This window comes from Ovis canadensis, chromosome 21 (assembly GCF_042477335.2).
Source record: "Ovis canadensis isolate MfBH-ARS-UI-01 breed Bighorn chromosome 21, ARS-UI_OviCan_v2, whole genome shotgun sequence".
Taxonomy (NCBI): domain Eukaryota; kingdom Metazoa; phylum Chordata; class Mammalia; order Artiodactyla; family Bovidae; genus Ovis; species Ovis canadensis.
This window is the reverse complement of record NC_091265.1, coordinates 56845673-56862722: the sequence shown is the minus strand read 5'-3', so window position 1 is coordinate 56862722 and position 17050 is coordinate 56845673. Positions and strand designations below refer to the sequence as shown.

The following is a 17050-nucleotide window of genomic DNA, read 5'->3' as shown; positions in this document are numbered from 1 at the left end:
TGAAACTCCAGTACTTTGGCCACCTGATGCGAAGAGTTGACTCATTGGAAAAGACTCTGATGCTGGGAGGGATTGGGGGCAGGAGGAGAAGGGGACGACCGAGGATGAAATGGCTGGATGGCATCACCGACTCGATGGACGTGAGTCTGGGTGAACTCCGGGAGTTGGTGATGGACAGGGAGGCCCCGCGTGCTGCGGTTCATGAAGTCTCAAAAAGTCAGACACGACTGACTGAATTGAACTGAACATATGTTCATTTTGAAATGAATACTCAAGAGAAACCCTTATAATTTAATCAGCAACTTAGTATTTTAGTAAACTTCTTTAAAAAACACTATGATGGAAATAGTTGATTTACAATATTGTGCTAATCTCTGCTGCATAGCAAAGTGATTCAGTTACAGAGACCTATCTTTTTAATTTTTTTGTCTTTTTAATTAAAAAAAAATTTTTTTAAGGATTTTTTTAAAAAAGTTTGGAGCTAAAAAAAAAAAAAAGTTTGGAGCTTAAACTTCTAGTTGCACGTTTGTTAATATCCTGCAAAGGTTCTTGGGTAGGTCCTCCAACCCTGTGTTTCAGACCCTGGCTACTGGAGGGTAGCCGACTGGGAGCAGGTGCTTGGCGGGGCTCCATTTCTGCCATCCACGAACTCACACCCACTCCGTGCACAGCTGCAAGCCACACCCATTGCCCCCTCCCCCAGGGTCCCTGGCATCTATCACGCAGTGCCATCAGCTTCTCTCCAAGGACAACCCGGGGGTGGCTCCCTGTAGGGCCTCCTCAGCCGAAGGCTCCTGGGACTGGGGCCGATAAAACAGGCCATTTCAAAATGGCCTCGAGGTATCCTTTCAAGATCCAAGTGGCTTCGTCCCTTTCTTCTAACCTCGGCGTTTGTGTTTTAAATTACCAGAGATTTTCTCAGAGACCAGAGCACGGGGTCACAGGGTCGGACACAACTTAAAAATTGAACAACAGTGGCTCAGCCCCACCGTTCTCTCGGGAAGGCGGTCTCCGCCGTCTCTCAGGAAACACAGCCCGCCCAGTCTTTGTTGTATCAAATGCACGAGGAGCCATGTTTGCTTTCAGCAAAAGGCAGACAGGGTCTCCGGAGCCAAAAGCGGGAGGGGGGTGGGAGGCCGACCTGCGAAGGGCGTTGGACCCCCACCCCGCCTGCATTCGGCGCCTTTCTAGGCTTTGAGGAAGAGAAAGCGAGCCCCACTCACTCGGCCTCCCCGGGCCCACGGTCACCCTCCAGGTTCCCTATTCGCATTAAAAGGTAACCACCTCGGGCTGTGCGGGTGGCAACTGCGGCTCTAGGGCTCGGAATTTTCAGGTGCCCTTGGCCAAGAGTCTCGGGGAGCCCTCTGGGACCTCGGATTCGCCCCGACGCCCCTGGGATTGATCAGTGGCAGTTTCCCGTCGTTTCCTAGACCCCAGGACGCCATCGGGGTCAGGGCTCCGAGCTGGGCTTCCTGCCCCCCGCCCCACTTAGGTCTTCTCCAACCCCTTGAAACGTTCCCAACGCTGCAAACAACAAGCAGCTCCCTTCAGGGCCCCCAGGCCCCACCACCGCCGCCCCCCCTTCCCCGCCTCCGTCCCTCCCCTCCCCCAGCTCAACATCCCAGCTGGTTGGAGCCGCGCTTGCACCGGAAGGGGCGGGGCTCGGCGGGCGGGCAGCGTGATTGGCCGCGGCGGGGCTGACGCCCGCTCCGGCTATAAGAGGCGGGCGACGGCCACCTGCGCCACAGTCTTCGCGGAGAGTCGCCGCGGTTTCCTGCTTCAACAGTGCTTGAACGGAACCCGGCTGCTCGTCCCCCCCTCACCCCGGCCGGCCACTCAGAGCCAGCCTTCGTCACCACTTGACAGCGCCCTCCGACCGGCCCAAGGTCCCCGCCGCCACTCCAGCGCCGCTCAGCCGTCGCCGCCGCCACCACCACCACCGCCCCTTTTCAGCCGCCCACCATGACGACCGCATCCCCCTCGCAGGTGCGCCAGAACTACCACCAGGACTCGGAGGCCGCCATCAACCGCCAGATCAACCTGGAGCTCTACGCCTCCTATGTCTACCTGTCCATGGTGAGCGCGGGCTGGCCGGCGGGCGGCGGGCGCGACCTCCCCGGGCGGCGGGGCGGGGTGGGGGTGGGGGTGTGGCTCCCTGGCGGGCCCTCGCGTCTCCAGCCAGCTTCCCGCCTCCAGTCTCCCGCCTCCTTGCGCCCTTCCTGGAAAATGGAGGTTGCTTCAAATCCCCGAGGACTTCTGCGCAGAAATTCTGAGCAGTTGTCTCCTGGGAGTGCTCCCACATAGGCCAGGGTAGCTTCTGCGCACCGTTTTTTGTTTAAAGGGAGCCGAGTTTCCTTACGGGGTTGCTACGCTTGCCACCAGTACGATCCTGCAGTTTGGAAAGTGGACTTCAGCATTTCCATCCCTTCTTGTGCCTCCGGCCACGTGATCGGGGGAGGAGGGGTGGGTTGGGTGGCGTTAGGAGGTTAAGCTCCCACCCTTCTGAGCGCGGCGGAGCCTTCTGGGTAATGGTGTCCGGCCAGCTCTGGGGGCTGGCGCGAAGTGGTTTATCTCTTGGGCCGAAGAACCGGCCGCACCTCTCTTCTCTGCTTATCTCTTAAGTCCCACTTAAATGGAAGCATATCTAGAAATCTCCCCTTCTGCCGACACTGGCGCTTTCTAAGTCACCCGTCCTTGCGCCCGGCTAGTTAATTTACCTTTTTTGTGTGTAAGGGTTGTGACGTAATTGAACCCTTAGTTCTTGAATAAAGCCCACCAACAGTTACGGGGCCAGATATTTTTCCACGCAGTAATGCGTGGAATCGGTTTTCCAAAATCTTTGTTTTAGGCGGTGTGATAGGAGTTTTAGTTAGAATTGTCTTAACCGCCAGCGTTGTGCAAATCATCCAAGAACAGACATGTTGCAGATGGGTTTGGAAGAGACCTCGATCTCTGTGACTGTCATTCCATTTTAGGAACACCTGAATACAGCAAGGATGTAAAACGGAATCAAATTTTAGTTTTCTACTGGTAATATATTTAGCATTAAATGTGCAGTAGCGTTTCCGGTAACTGTTATCTTGCCTACGTGGGATAATTTTAGAAATCCATCAGCCTGCTGACAGCTCAAGTTTGAACAAGGATTGTTCAAAGAGAAGGCACTAATAGTGCAGGGTAAATACTCCAATGTCTCTTTGAGCAAATTTGACACTGGTTGTAAAAACCTTACTTTGCACTAACAGAAATGTTTAAAGAGTTCCATAGTAGAGACGGTTCCCATGATATTTTACAGGAAGCAAACTTCCAGTTTCAAGGACCAAGTTTCATTTTTGTGTTTCAGAGTAAAAATGAATTATTGTTCAATCAGGGAACACACCCTACTCCAGTCTCCTTAGGCTCAGAGCCTTGCTGGGTTTTGAGAAACCAGCTGGCAGACTGCCTTCTCTGGGGACTGTCTAACATGTTCATGTTCTGCTTTCAGTCGTACTATTTTGACCGTGATGATGTGGCTTTGAAGAACTTTGCCAAATACTTTCTTCACCAATCTCATGAGGAGAGGGAACATGCTGAGAGACTGATGAAGCTGCAGAACCAGCGAGGCGGCCGAATCTTCCTTCAGGATATCAAGGTAAACGAAAGATCCTTGGGTTGTCTTGGCAATCCTTACGTATCAGAAATCCCTGATGCCAGCAGTTGTCACTGTTAGATGAGACATTGGGCTTTAGTCTTTTGTGCTTTTTCAAGCTTAGCATTTAAGCTAAAGTGGGCCAGGATATTAAATTGGAAGCTGTTGTCAGGGGGACCTCGGCGCTCTTCCGCCAGTTGCAGTTGCTTGTTACACACTAGATGCTTGCTGGCTTGGCATTTTTATGTAGAGGTTGCAGGTACACTGACCTAAGCTCCTCTCTTTCAGAAACCAGACCGTGATGACTGGGAGAATGGGCTGAATGCAATGGAATGTGCGCTGTGCTTGGAAAGAAGTGTGAATCAGTCACTACTGGAACTGCACAAACTGGCCACTGAAAAAAATGATCCCCATGTGAGTACACTGACACCTGGGAGCAGATGGAGGAAATAATTGCCTGAGGGGCTGGGGAGGCTTACCAATAACTTTCTTGCCTATTCTCTTTTTTAGCTGTGTGATTTCATTGAGACTCATTACCTGAATGAGCAGGTGGAAGCCATCAAAGAATTGGGTGACCACATAACCAACCTGCGCAAGATGGGGGCCCCTGGATCGGGCATGGCAGAGTACCTCTTTGACAAGCACACCCTGGGACACAGTGACAGCTAAGCCTCAGGCTGGCTCCCCACAGCCACACGGGTGACTTCCCTGGTCACCAAGGCAGTGCATGCATATTTGGGTTACCTTCATCTTTTCTATAAGTTGTAACAAAACATCTACTTAAGTTCTTTCTTTAGTACCATTCCTTCAAATAAAGTAATTTGGTACCCAGTTGTTGTCTCTTGAGTTTTGGGGATGGGCTGGAAAAGTATCTAGGTCAGCTTGATTGAATGTGTAAGTACCACCATGGTTTAGTCATGCTAATCAAAATGGAACACCGAGGAGGATTTGTCTTTATTTATTAAATTCCTTAGTTTGGGAAAGATACCAAGGCTTGAGTGTATTGAATTCACACAGAACTTAAGGACTCCTGATTCTGAATTAGGTGTTACATGTTTCCGGCATCTCTAGCTTTCACAGTTTATTAAAGTAGAATTGCAACTACTGATTTGTGTTATCCATGAAGCTAACCATTTATTTCAGGCTGTCATAGAAACATACTCTTCGGTGTGGACAGCTGTATGCCTATGACTGGATCAGTGTCCTGCTGGTGTACACGCAGGTAGGACCAGGCTGGTGGAGCATCCCCTTTGGAGGAAGCAGGCTAGGAATGTGCTTCATCCCTAGTGAGAATTTGAGAAAGTTTACATGAGTACAGAAAGATAACCTTCATTTCAGTACGATAGTAGCTGCAATAGGAGGGCAAAAATTGAGACATCTGAAATATTCACCAGTGAATAGTGTTGGAAGACAGCAGAGTCCTTGCTAGCCAGCTATATTACCCTCTCAACCAGCTGCAGTGATTTGTTAAATGTTTTCAAAGCTGTGTATTATGACCACAGAAGAACTGCTCTGAGAATCTAGAAATGGGAAGTTATACTTCCTCTCACATGGTGATTGGGGGTGGGGAAGTGTGGGTCTAACTGGGTGAGTGGATGTCCAGGAAATCTGGAATAAAGGGAAACCTCTGGTGGTATTGCAACAGCTTAAGGTTGACCTCAAAACAGGAAGAACTCATTTAAGTTCAGAAGTCTTGAGTGAGGTCCCCAAAGCATAAGATGCCCCCACCTTATCTGCCATTTCCCAGGGTTGTGGATGGTATACTCAGAAGTGCTTCAGGACCCCTGTTAACTGTTAGGGGGCAGAGCTCATGTGACTTCCCAGCTAAGCCTGGGCAGTAAGTTGAGTTCTTGGGCTACAGCTTAAGAGTCCTGAATTCTGCCCCATGTGTGTGTTTGCCACCCCTGCTTAAAGTGAGCTGGGTCCATTGGTAACATCTACCCGTCTAAACCTGGCCTCATGGCCTTTCAACATCATTCCTGTCAGTACCACCTCACCTTCCTATACCTGGGCCCCAGAGAAGTCCTGGTGATGCCAACCTCTTGGGTAAAGTAAGCAAAAGCCACCCAACACTTTTCCATGGGCCTGCTGTGGCATCCTGGTGTGTATCCCAGGCCAGTGCTGGGCGTAGGGCCAGCATGCCCTGGCCACTGCAGGACCACCAGAGAATTGTGAACGAAAGGTGGGATTCAGAGCAAGGGAAGCTGGTGAGGGTCACCCCTGGGGAGCTGGGGGGTTAGTGACCCTGGTTTGAGTAGAGGACAGACCTGTCTTCCAAGTCCCAATAAGGATCTCCATGATCTTTGAGTATAGTGTGTATGTTGCTTGTCGATTGTCCCAAATGCGGTTCTCTGAGATGTTCAGGGGCCTCTGACATGTCCATCAGGTTAAACTCGACAGTTTTCCTTCTCATGTGAGTAACTTCTGGGTGCTCCGTTGAGGCCCCAGCATTCTCTGGGAGCAATTCAAAACTCTTCTTGGACCTGGGGGTTGCAGGCTGAAGGCTTTGATCTTTGACAGGGTCATCTATGCCTGAGATTCTGCGAAGACTTGAGGGTGCTGACTGTCCAGGTGGAAAGACCATAGGGGTGTGGCTGAGGGGTGTCTGTGGGGCACTGTGGTAGCCTGACCTTGCATAGAGCACCACGGACTTGAAAACATCTTCCGCCTTCCAGGCCTTGCTGTCTTCCTGGTCACTGGTGTTCTGCCCGGCCCCTCCAAGGTTCTTGGGCTGGTTCTCATGTGAAAGGACTTCTTTCTTGGGACACAGGAGTTTGGTCTTTGAGTTTGTCCTAGGGGACGGGCGGTCGTGGGATTGCAGCCCTAGGAAGCGGCCAATGATGCCAGAGTGAGCACCCTCTTGCTCCTCTAGATCTGGCTGAAACTCCATGTCTTCCTTATCCAGACTGGAAAGAAACAGAAGACTCAAGAGTTAGTGGAGGGTCAATGGCCTGAAGCCTGATGTGACTTCTTTAACCTCCCATCTCCCTCCCTCTGGCCCCAGGCCCAGAACACAGTCTCACCTCACCTTAGACTCGCCTCTCTGCTGATCTGTCCTGTGCCTCTCAATTGATCCCTCCTGGCTGAGCTCACCTCTTGTCCCTGTTAACATCCAAACTTCCCAGCCAGGAATTTAAGGACTTCCTCTTCAGCACCCACATTTTCCTTTTAAAACCCATCACTCCAGGCAATCAACTGCCAGTCCCCAGGTATGGGTAAAAACCTGACTTCCTGGGAACCCAAAGCCTTTACTCTGCAAGGGAAAACCTACCTACCCCAGAATGTGGCTGCCCTGGCCCATGTCTAGATTCTCCCCATGCTTCCGGGTCCAGCTCCTAGTCCAGCTGGAGGCCACCTCTCAGGTGGCCAAAGGTGATCTCTGTTCTACACTCTGTCCCTTACCCAGGCATCCAGTACTTTGTACCTTGTATCAGAGACTGGGCCCTGGATTTGAGCTCCCTCACTAAACTGCTTCTTGTAGGCAAGTCTATATGTTATTAGTCTGTTATGCACCTTCCCCAGCTGCTGGAGTACAGTCCATGGAGAACTCAGAGGTGACCTCCAGCAACATTTCTGACCTAAGCAAGCCTCCATCCTTAATCATTTGATCACTTATCCAAACCTTCCTTACACAAACTGGACTCTAGCTAATTCTACTGACAGCTTAATAGGATATTCGGTTCTTAGAAAGAGAACAGTGCTTTTAATCCTGTGGCAGAAAACCTTGATGGGACGGACCCTGAGATGCAGCAAACACTCTCCAAAGTGCCCCCCGCCCCCCGACACACACACTCTGTCATTCTGGGGAGACAGAGCTGTCTGGGGCGGCTCCTTGGCCCACTGTGGCCCAGGTACAACTCTAGAGGTTCTAACCAAATCAGGGAAACAGGACCCATGCAGGGTGAAGTGTGGCCACTGTGGATGACATGAGGCCTATATTCTGTAGCAAGAAGTCTACTCAGAAGGTGCCTGTGATGACCCAACCTCCTGCTTGCTCCCTTGCCCAGGGAACCCCACTCCCACTCTTCATTCCACCCCAGCATATTAGAAAACAAGAGTTCTAAGCCAGAGTCAGCAACCAGGCCCTGACATAGCTGCATCACTAACCACTGAATGCCCTTGAGTAAGTCTCTTCTCTCTCTGAGCCTCAGTTTCCAACTCTGGACACAGAGGGGTTTGATTGGAGGTACCTAAGGGCCCTTATAGCTTTAAGAGTCCTTACACAGCACAAGATAAGTGTTAAGGGTGTGGAGTTGGAACCAGACATACCTGGCTCACCTGTGCTGCTTGCTAGCTATGTGACCTTGGGTGGGGCAACTGATTTAAACTCTCTGAAGTGAAGTGAAGAAGTGAAGTGAAGTCGCTCAGTCATGTCCGACTCTTTGCGACCCCATGGACTACATGTAGCCTACTAGGCTCCTCTGTCCATGGGATTTTCTAGGCAATAGTACTGGAGTGGGTTGCCATTTCCTTCTCCAGGGGATCTTCCCGACCCAGGGATCGAACCCGGGTCTCCTGCATTGTAGACAGACGCTTAACCGTCTGAGCCACCAACCTGGACTTAATCATCTAAAAACTAGAGATAACAAACCAGGGTTAGTGGAACAACAACAAAATAGCTTATATATATGTATATAAAGAGCATAGTACAATGCCCAGCACTTAGTAAGACACCCAATATGCATTAAGTGGCTTCCCTGATGGCTCAGTGGTAAAGAGTCAGTGCAGGAGACATGGGTTCAATCCCTGGGTCTGGAAGATCCCCTGGAGGAGGAAATGGAAATCCACTCCAGTATTCTTGCCTGGAAAATGCCATGGACAGAGGAGCTTGGCGGGCTACAGTCCATGGGATCACAAAGAGTTGGGCATGACTGAGCAACTGAGCATGCATATGTATTAACTGAAAGTTCTAAATTAAGCAGACACTTGCATTTGGGGTTTTACACCCACTGAAGTGGCTCCCTGGCACTTCCCACCTGATGTTGAAGGTGGAGCCAAAAAAGGAGGGTCGACGAGACTGGGCAGACGCAGCTGTGTAGGGGGGATGTGGTTCTGGCTCATTCCAGTACATATCTCTCTCCATCGGTGGCAAGTCCTGGTGCATCTCATCTACAGCCAACAGGGACACCTGGTCATGAGGGACAGAAGAAGTCCAACTGAAAGGTAAGCCCTAACTGACCATGAATTTGTCAGGTGACTCGGAGAGGTCACTGGTGGCTCAGATGGTAAAGAATCTGCCTGCAACGTGGGAGACCCAGGTTTGATCCCTGGGTTGGGAAGATCCCCTGGAGAAGGGAATGGCAATCCACTCCAGTATTCTTGCCTGGAGAATTCCATGGACAGAGAAGCCTGGTGGCCTACAGTCCTTGGGGTTGCAGAGTCAGACACAAGTGAGCAACTAACAGTTTGGAGGGGTCACTTCTCTCTCTTTGGGCCTCAGATGCCCTTCTTCTGAAATGAAGAGACTGATGCTACCTATAGCCTCAGAAGTTAGACTGAGAATCCTGGGAGTGAATGGTTGGAGGGCAATTCACAGAACTGTGGGGCCCCCTCCCTGGGTCCAGGGGACAGGTTCTCTTCCTCCCCTCATACCTGCAAGCTCCTGTCGACAATCCAGTTGGTCTCAAAGTCATCATCATCCTCTCCGAATGGGTTGATGAGCTGCTCTGCCACCTCAAGGGTAAATGAGGTTCCGGAAATCCTCAGGTAGAGCCCCCTGCTGCCTTGCTCCCACCCTAAATGTGGGCTCCTGCCATTTCCACCCCTCCATCCCCTCAATGATGTCCTTCCTGCCTGACTACTGTCTCCAAAGCCACAAGGTAAGGACCCTCCTCTCCTAGTTGGCCATGACCGTTGGGCCACAGCCAGCCTTGTCCCAGGGAGGCTCACTTTCAACCAGCCGGCATAGAAGAGGAACTGCAGGAATGTGAAGAGGGGTACAACAAGGTCCATCTCGTGGCCAGGGTAGGCCTTGGCTGGGTTCAGAAACTGCCGCCCAATCAGGCAAGCCAGGAAGAAGCTGTATACCGCCACGGTCACCACCTGCGGGGGAAGGGAGGGAGCGGCAGATATGGGCTGGGTGGGGACTGTGGGATCAGGCAGCTCCCTAGGCTGGGAGGACAGGCCTTGCCCTGACGTGCACACTCCTGTGACTTTGGGTCTCCGTGATCTCCTCTTTAAAATGGGGAGGGGATTCCCTGGCAGTCCAGTGGTTAGGACTCCACGCTCTTACTGCCGAGGGGCTGGGTTCATTCCTGGACAGGAAACCAATATCCCACAGTCCTCGCAGCACAGTCAAAAATTTTTTTTAAATTAATTAAATTAAATGGGGGTAATCACATTGCCTCCATTGCCTGGACCAGGCAGGGGCCCGAACTCTTTGAACTTGGTGCTAAAAAGACCCTGCAGAGTCCAGGCGTGACTCCCAGAGGAAGCTTCTTCAGGCTCTAAGTGAGCCCTTCCCATCATAGGCTGCTCCCTGGGTCTTCTGAGTTTCCCAAAGGGGCAGCTTCACCAGTCCAGTCCTCACCTGAGTGTACACCAGTGGGATACTGATCCAGTCGTAGGCATACAGCTGTCCACACTGAGTACGCAAGGTGTTCATTTCCTAGGGGAGTAGGAAGAAGGGCTGGAGTCTTGACCACCACCTGCTCTCCAGGCTCAGCCCCCAGCTCGTCCCCAGATACCAAGGCCTGGAGCTCAGACCCTGGCTGTGTGGTCATGGACAGCTCACTTAACCTCTCTGTGCCTCAGCCTCCTCAACTGTCAAAAAGGAACCAGGATCTTGGAGGTCCACTTTAAGAGAGGATGGGAGGGGAAATTGAAAAGGGGCCACCTTGGGCTATGGAATCCTGTTGGAAGAGATCTTACAGTCCCAAGGCAGTCTCTGGGAAGACCCTCAGGGGCTCAAGCCTTCTCTTTGTAGGAAACTTGTTCCTCTTGGGGCAGGACCCTGCCCGCTCTGCAGCAGCCCCATCAATGTAATGGGCTCACATTGAGCAGGCTCTGGAGCAGGATAGGGTCCCGAATTCGACCTCCAATCCATGCCTTTGTTGACAAGTTGGCAAACCACACCCAGGGCATCCAGAACGAGTTGTGTGGCAAGCTCAGTTTTTGCAAGTGCTTGTGTTCCGAGGGTGTCATGAAGCCTGCAGGAGAAAGTGGAGAAGACAGTGGGTAGGAGGAGCTGCAGAAGGGGTGGCTGGCCAGGCCCTGCCTGGTGGGGTCCAGAGTTCAAGGCCAAGTCCCTGCTGAGCCCACAGGGACCTCAGAGCTTCTTTGCCATCCTCTTTCTCTCAACAAATAATCACTGAATTCTACTCTGTGATACTCTGGGCTGAAGACGTGAGAAGGATCTGTCTTATTAACCAGGATCTGGTCAGGCAAGCCAGAGAAAGAGGTTGCTGACATACAGGCTGGACACTGGACACCAGGAAGTGAAAGAGCAGACGGAGGTAGACTCTGCTTCCTCACTAGTTCCCGAAGCCCTGCTGGGGCCCTCAACCCTCACTCTTCGAAGCTTCATCCCTCCATGAGTCCTTAGCCCTGTCTCAAACCCCTGTCCTCTGAGAGTCGGTTCCTGGCCTGTACCCACTTCACACCCCTGACTCCGCCCCGCCCAATTCAGGTCCCCGCCTACCAGATCTCGACCCCATCCCACCCCTGGTCCCACCCAATCCTCAGCCCAGGGGCCTCTGACTCCACCCATCTTCAGCTGCGGCTCCGCCCCATCACCCTTTGGCCCCGCCCACCTGCTTTCACCAGGTGCTGCGGGCTGGGAAAGCGTTTGTAGACCGCAGCGCTGACGCTGCGCAGGATGAGCACGTTGCCTAGGTTGACATAGCGCATGAGCGTGCGCCGCAGCATCCGGCCTTGCTCATCCTTGCCCTCAACGAAGGACGACACCAGGTTCATGAGGCGGTCGGGCCACGGTAGGTTCTCATACTGGTTCCACCAGCGTGTCACGACTAGCGTCACGTAGAAGCCTGGGCAGAGGGGTGTGGGGGGCGAGGGGCGAAGGCCCACGCTGCGGCCGAAGCCCAGCGAGGGCGATGCCTCGGTTTCTCCATCCTTCTAATTGGCTGAACCCAGCCCCAACCCTGCTGGAAGGCGCTCGGGAAGGAGAGACCATCAGAGCCTTGTGTGAAGGCATGAGAGCCAGGAGTTCTCTCTGTGGCCCCACTGGCTTTCCCGGAAATCCTCCAGATCCCTCCCCTCCTGCATAAGGCTCCAGAGACTACTATAATGTCAGCACTGCTCTCAGAAAGTGGGATCTCAAGTGCTCTTAGCCGGACATCCTTCCTAATGCCTAATGTCAGTCCCTCTGGCTGCAGGCTCTCCATTTCCCTGAACCACCGAGAGGCACTGATGTACAACTGGCCTTCCCAGGAGCTCCTCGTGATCTGCCTGTCTGGAGCCTGAAGAAGCCACCAGGACCCCCACGCGCAGAAAGGGGGGCTCACCCAGCACGAAGGAGATGGGGATGAGCTGGATGTAGCTATCGCAATACAGAGTCAGCTTCTCAAAAATCACCTGCTGTTCCTCCGTGAGGGCCATCCTGGGGGAGGGAGGGGTTGGGGTAAAGATGTGTAGACACTAGGAGGAGATGGCTGAGACCTGTCCCGTGATAGCCTCATTTCCTCCCTGTCTCTCATTGGCCTGCCTGGGGCCCCTCCTCTGGCCTGAGCCAGGTCCCTCTTCTTTCTCCCACAGCCCCCAAACCCCAAAGGGGCCTCTGCTCCATGCCTGGAGGAGAAACCCTCAGGGGGTTTTCTGTGAGGTCAAGGAAGGCAGGTCCTGCTGAAGGAGTCCGTTTTAGGCACTGCCGACCCTTTTAAAGGATCCAAAAGACAGTTGTTTGAAAGCAGGTTGAGGGACTTCCCTGGTGGTCCAGTGGCTAAGATTTCCACTCCCAATACAGGGGCCCGGGTTCGATCCCTGGTCAGGGAACTAGATCCCACATGCCACAGCTAAAGATATAGCATGCCACAACCAAGGCCCAGTGCAGCCAAATGAATAAAAATAATATATTAAAAAATATTGAAATAAAGTGTTTTGCCATGTAAAAAAATGTCTGGTGAGGGGATGAATCAGTAGAACACAGAGGGGGTTTTAGGGTTTAGGGCAATGAAATTATTCTGTACGACACTGTAATGGTGGATGCAAGTCATTACACATTTGTCCAAACCCATAGAGTATACATCACCAAGGAGGAACCCTAACGTAAACTATGGACTTTGGGTGATAATGAGGTGTCAGTGTGGGTTCATCTATTATCACAGACATCCCACTGTCTGGTAGGATGTTGATAGTGGGGAAGGCTGTGTGTGTGGCAGGAGGGGGTGGGGTACATGGGAATTCTCTGTACCTTCTGCTCAGTCTTGCTACTACCGTAAAGCTGCTCTAAAAAATAAAGCCTAATTTTCTAAAGTATATTGGTGCCTTAGTAACAACCAAAGAAAACAAATGTGCTCTGTTATTAGTATTATCCTTATGGACTCGAGAAATTTATGTATTTGATATTTTTCAATTCATTGTCATCATTAATGCATTTTCATTAAAAATGCTGTTATATATTCTGTAGTTTTATTGACCACAGAATATATTGCTATATTGCTTAAATAAACGTTTGTATTGGGGAAAAGAAACGGCATGGTCTGTGAGAGAAACCATGTGGGGTTCAGGAAAACAGGCTAACTGGATGGGACCAGAGAAGGGCCCTCCCTGGGGTGGAGGAAAGGGTTTCTGAGACGCTCCGACCTGTACTGCGTTTCCCTCCCAGGCTGTCTCCTTTCTTCTCCCCAGCCCCCAGGTCCCCAGCCCCCGGCTCTAGGGCTTTTCCACAAGCTTAGCGCAGCCTTATAGGTCTCTGTGCACTGGGCTCCTAGATCACTGAGGCCCTCGGAGCTCCAAGCCTTGGAGCTGTCCCCCATGTTCCTCCGAACCTGTAAATGAAGCGGATGATATAGTAGCAGAGCAGAAAGATGAGAAACTCGCCATAGAGCAGTTTGTAGATGCTGCCTCGCCAGCACAGCAGCAGGCGGGAGAATGAGCCTAAACGGGCGTTGGCCACTTGGCTCGAGTAGGTGACGGTCATGGCCAGGCACTGGGCTGCAGCAGGTGGGCTTGGGTCCTGGTGGACAGACAGGGCGGGATGCTGGTGGAGGTGGGCAGGAGGGAGCAGGGACCTCTTCAGAGTCTGTCCAGGACTCATGAGTGACCCTTCCCTGCTCTGGGCCTCAGTTTTCTCATCTGGACCCTGGGAAGTACCCTCCAAGAAGCTAGGGAATTGAGCTCAGGTGCTGTCCTTAGCCTTGGCATGGAGGGCACACAGAAGTCTGTACGCTTTAATTGTGGTACAAAGGCAGCAACACAAGTGTCCAAAAACCTAAGTGTGGGCTCCTTCCTGTGTTCTAAGCCCATCATGTTCAGTGCCCACCCCCCAAGCTCTGCCAGCCACCCTGGAATGAGAACTGGTAAGGGGCATGATCAGCCTTGGCCGCCACCCTGTCCTCAGTGCCCAGAACAGAGCTTGGATGGTAGAGACGTTACTGAATGGTGACCCCAGGGCCTTTCCACCTGCTGATCTTCGTTCCTGGGGGATGCTCTTCCTAATCTAACTGTACGGCCCACTCCCACTTTAGATCATTTCCCCAGAAAGGATGTCCCCAGCTACCCTACCTGGAAATAACACCCTAGTACCACCAGCCCTCTCTTCTCCTCACCTTGCTCGATTTTTCTACATAACACTTATTGTGTTACACTCGTGGTTATATTTTGCAGGCTACCTGCATGTTTACTGCTTATTCCCTCCTGGGAATGGAAGTTCTCATAGGAGGTGCTCAAAAAGAATTTTCTGAAGCAATGATTGGCCACCATCCCTCTATCTGTTCTGGTGCAGCCACACTGGCCATCTCTGTGCCTGGTGTTCCCTAAGTTACTCCCTCCCACCTCAGGGCCTTTGCAGAGACACACAGGTGCCCACACACCTGTGTGTACCCACCATGTGCACATGTGCAGGGTCAGCCACCCCAGTGGCCCCCAGAGCCCCAGCCCAGCCTGCTGGGATAACCCCTTACTTACAGTTGGGGCTCCTGGCTGGTCAGGCGATCCCGCAAAAGGTCTGGCCACAGGACTGTTGGGACTCTCTGGGTTCCTAGGGCCAGTGCCCCTGCCCACACTTAGGGGTTGGCACTGCCCACGCGTGTGTTATATGGTCACTTGACTCCCTAAGCCAGAGGCCCTCCACAAAGGAGCCCTTGTCTTGGCCCCCTCCTCGTAATCTCCCCTTAAACAGCAGGCATCACAGTCCAGCCAGGCCCTCTCTAATTCCTTCCGGAGGATGGGGGGGTGGGGGTTGGGTTGAGACCAGGGCTGGAATTGAGGGCAACCCCTTCCACCTTGGGCCCTGATGATCCTGCCATTTCCTCTGGGCCCTAAACTGAGGGGTCTGTTTCTGATCCTTGAGGTCTTACAGGGAGAGCAAGATCTTGTGGGGAAGAGGGGGCCTTGGGCCTTATCTCCAATGCCAGGAGCCGTCAAGAGAGGGGAGACTTTGCCCAGGCCCTGTGGGCTTGTGCAGCACTTTGGGTACCAGAAAGAACGCTGGACCACAGTCAGAAGTTCTGGCTTCTAGTCCTGGCTCTGCCACCTGAGATGACCCTGGGTGGCCCTCTGCTCCTCCCTAGGCCTCAGTGTCCCTCTCTGAAAAGGATGGCGTTGCTTTAGAACTCCATCCCCTCAGGGAGATGACAAAATTCTGCATATACTCGTGAGGAGCTCTGATTGGCTGCTGGTGACATCATAGATTATTCGGGCTGTGATTGGCTGGCAGGGCCCAGTTAGTAGGTTGCTTTAGAGCCATGGTAGGAGAAGGCGGGGCAAGGGGGCTGCTGTGTGGGGACAGGGCCTGGTGCGGGATGACACAGCAGTGCTCATGCTGTTGGCTCCCAGCCAGCCCGTGCAGTAGGGGAGTGCCTGCCCAGGTCCCCAAGGAAGGCTGGTTAATATCTCAACAGCTGGTTCCGTGCATTTTAATACATCAGTCCATCGAACTCTAAGCTGCTGGAAGTGATGGGGTCTAGGAGGTATCTCCTCTTGTATTAAGTGAAAGCTTGAAGCAGCCGTGGCTCTTGGTCTTCGGTGGCTGTAAGAATAATCTGGAATGTTTGTTAAATATGTGGCTTCTCAGGATCTTTCTCCAGAGCCTGATTCTGAATCCTGAGGGATGCTGTATGTCTAACAAGCACTGGGGGAATTATCATGCCAGTGGGCTCCCAACCACACATTCCGAAGCCCTGATTTACAATGTGACCTTGAGCCTTAAAATAAACCCACTCCTTCCTGCCCCCTCCCTCTCTCCTTCACTTTCGCCTTCCCTCCCCACCCCGCACCCCGCCCCAGTGTTAATGCTGCTGAGACTGAAGGTGATTTTTGGGCACGGCGTTCTGGCCTTTATAATTCTCTGCCTGTAAAAAGAAACAATTCCACAGCGACCTTGGGTGCTCTTCTAATCACAGCAAACAATCGTGCCATTACTATTATAAGGGAGTCTCTTCAGAGTTCAGGGACCATCTTCCAGGAGTGTTTGCTGCATCTCTGCTTCCTGTGCTGTGGGAGACATCTTTCTCATCACTGTCCTTAACTGAACTGGGGAAAGGGGCAGGTTTACCTGAGCCTCAATCTCCTCATCTGTGAAGTGGGACAATAATGCCTGCCGACCTCAGCAGCCAGGTGAGAATGTCCGATGCGAAAGAGAGTCCTTGTGTCTGTTAACTCTCCCTGGGGAACATCCGCAAATCCCTGGCGCCTCTGCCCCGCCCTCCAGAGTCAGCTGGTCTGGGCGGGGTCCAGTGGGTGGCATTTTCCAAGGTCCCCTGGTGAGTCTAGTGTATGGGGTGGGTTGAGGATCACTGCTTTGAGAGAATTTTTTTCCCTCTTCCCCCACCAACACATGACAACACTCAAGAGGGAGAGCTTTCCATTTAACACATGATTAATAAACATTTAAAAGTAAAATAGAAACATATGCCTGCCACCACACTTGGCCTGAGGACGCTCTCTCAGTGTTGGAATAAAATGAACCATTTACCTTTGTGCAATCAGGTTCCTGCCTCTAACTGTGGTGGCCACTGGAGGGCCCCCTTGACCAGCTGGCTTTGGCTCGGGAAGGCTGATTCACTGGTCTGTGTGGATGGTGAAACTGGAGCTGGATGGCACTTTCATCTCCTTGGCCCTGACCAGCAGCCACAGAGCCAGGAGAGGCAGTCGGGAGACACTGGAGTCCTCCCTTCCTTTCCCTGAACCTCGGGTTCCTTGGCAATGTGTCCCAGATCCCAGCAGGACCAGCTGACAGAGTTGCCCCAGGACATACCTAGAGACACCCCATGAGCAGCTGCTCTTGGTCACACCCGACTCCTAAGACAG

At 52.4% G+C, this 17050-nt stretch overlaps 2 protein-coding genes and 1 long non-coding RNA gene across 4 annotated transcripts; 2 read left to right on the top strand and 1 right to left on the bottom strand.

Moving 5' to 3' along the window:
• Positions 1 to 477: 477 nt before the first annotated feature.
• Positions 478 to 4456, top strand: FTH1 (ferritin heavy chain 1). Its single transcript, XM_069565954.1, has 4 exons — positions 478 to 2076; positions 3482 to 3628; positions 3914 to 4039; positions 4136 to 4456. Exons 1-4 carry the CDS (start codon positions 1963 to 1965, stop codon positions 4292 to 4294), a joined length of 546 nt encoding a protein of 181 aa, XP_069422055.1. The 5' UTR covers positions 478 to 1962; the 3' UTR covers positions 4295 to 4456.
• Positions 4457 to 4733: 277 nt separating this feature from the next.
• Positions 4734 to 15652, bottom strand: BEST1 (bestrophin 1). Of its 2 annotated transcripts, XM_069565953.1 has the most exons (11): positions 14708 to 15652; positions 13570 to 13757; positions 12088 to 12182; positions 11377 to 11610; positions 10619 to 10773; positions 10155 to 10232; positions 9515 to 9667; positions 9218 to 9298; positions 8602 to 8753; positions 5893 to 6531; positions 4734 to 4908 (listed from the first exon to the last, which is right to left on the bottom strand). In XM_069565953.1, exons 2-11 carry the CDS (start codon positions 13719 to 13721, stop codon positions 4890 to 4892), a joined length of 1758 nt encoding a protein of 585 aa, XP_069422054.1. In that variant the 5' UTR covers positions 13722 to 13757; positions 14708 to 15652; the 3' UTR covers positions 4734 to 4889. The 2 variants fall into 2 exon arrangements, with proteins under 2 accessions (XP_069422054.1, XP_069422053.1); XM_069565952.1 differs by lacking the exon at positions 4734 to 4908 and having other exon boundaries at positions 5766 to 6531.
• On the top strand, positions 11379 to 13057 carry LOC138426924 (uncharacterized). Its single transcript, XR_011251836.1, has 2 exons — positions 11379 to 11556; positions 11959 to 13057. It is a non-coding gene; the product is annotated as an uncharacterized lncRNA (long non-coding RNA).
• Positions 15653 to 17050: the final 1398 nt, after the last annotated feature.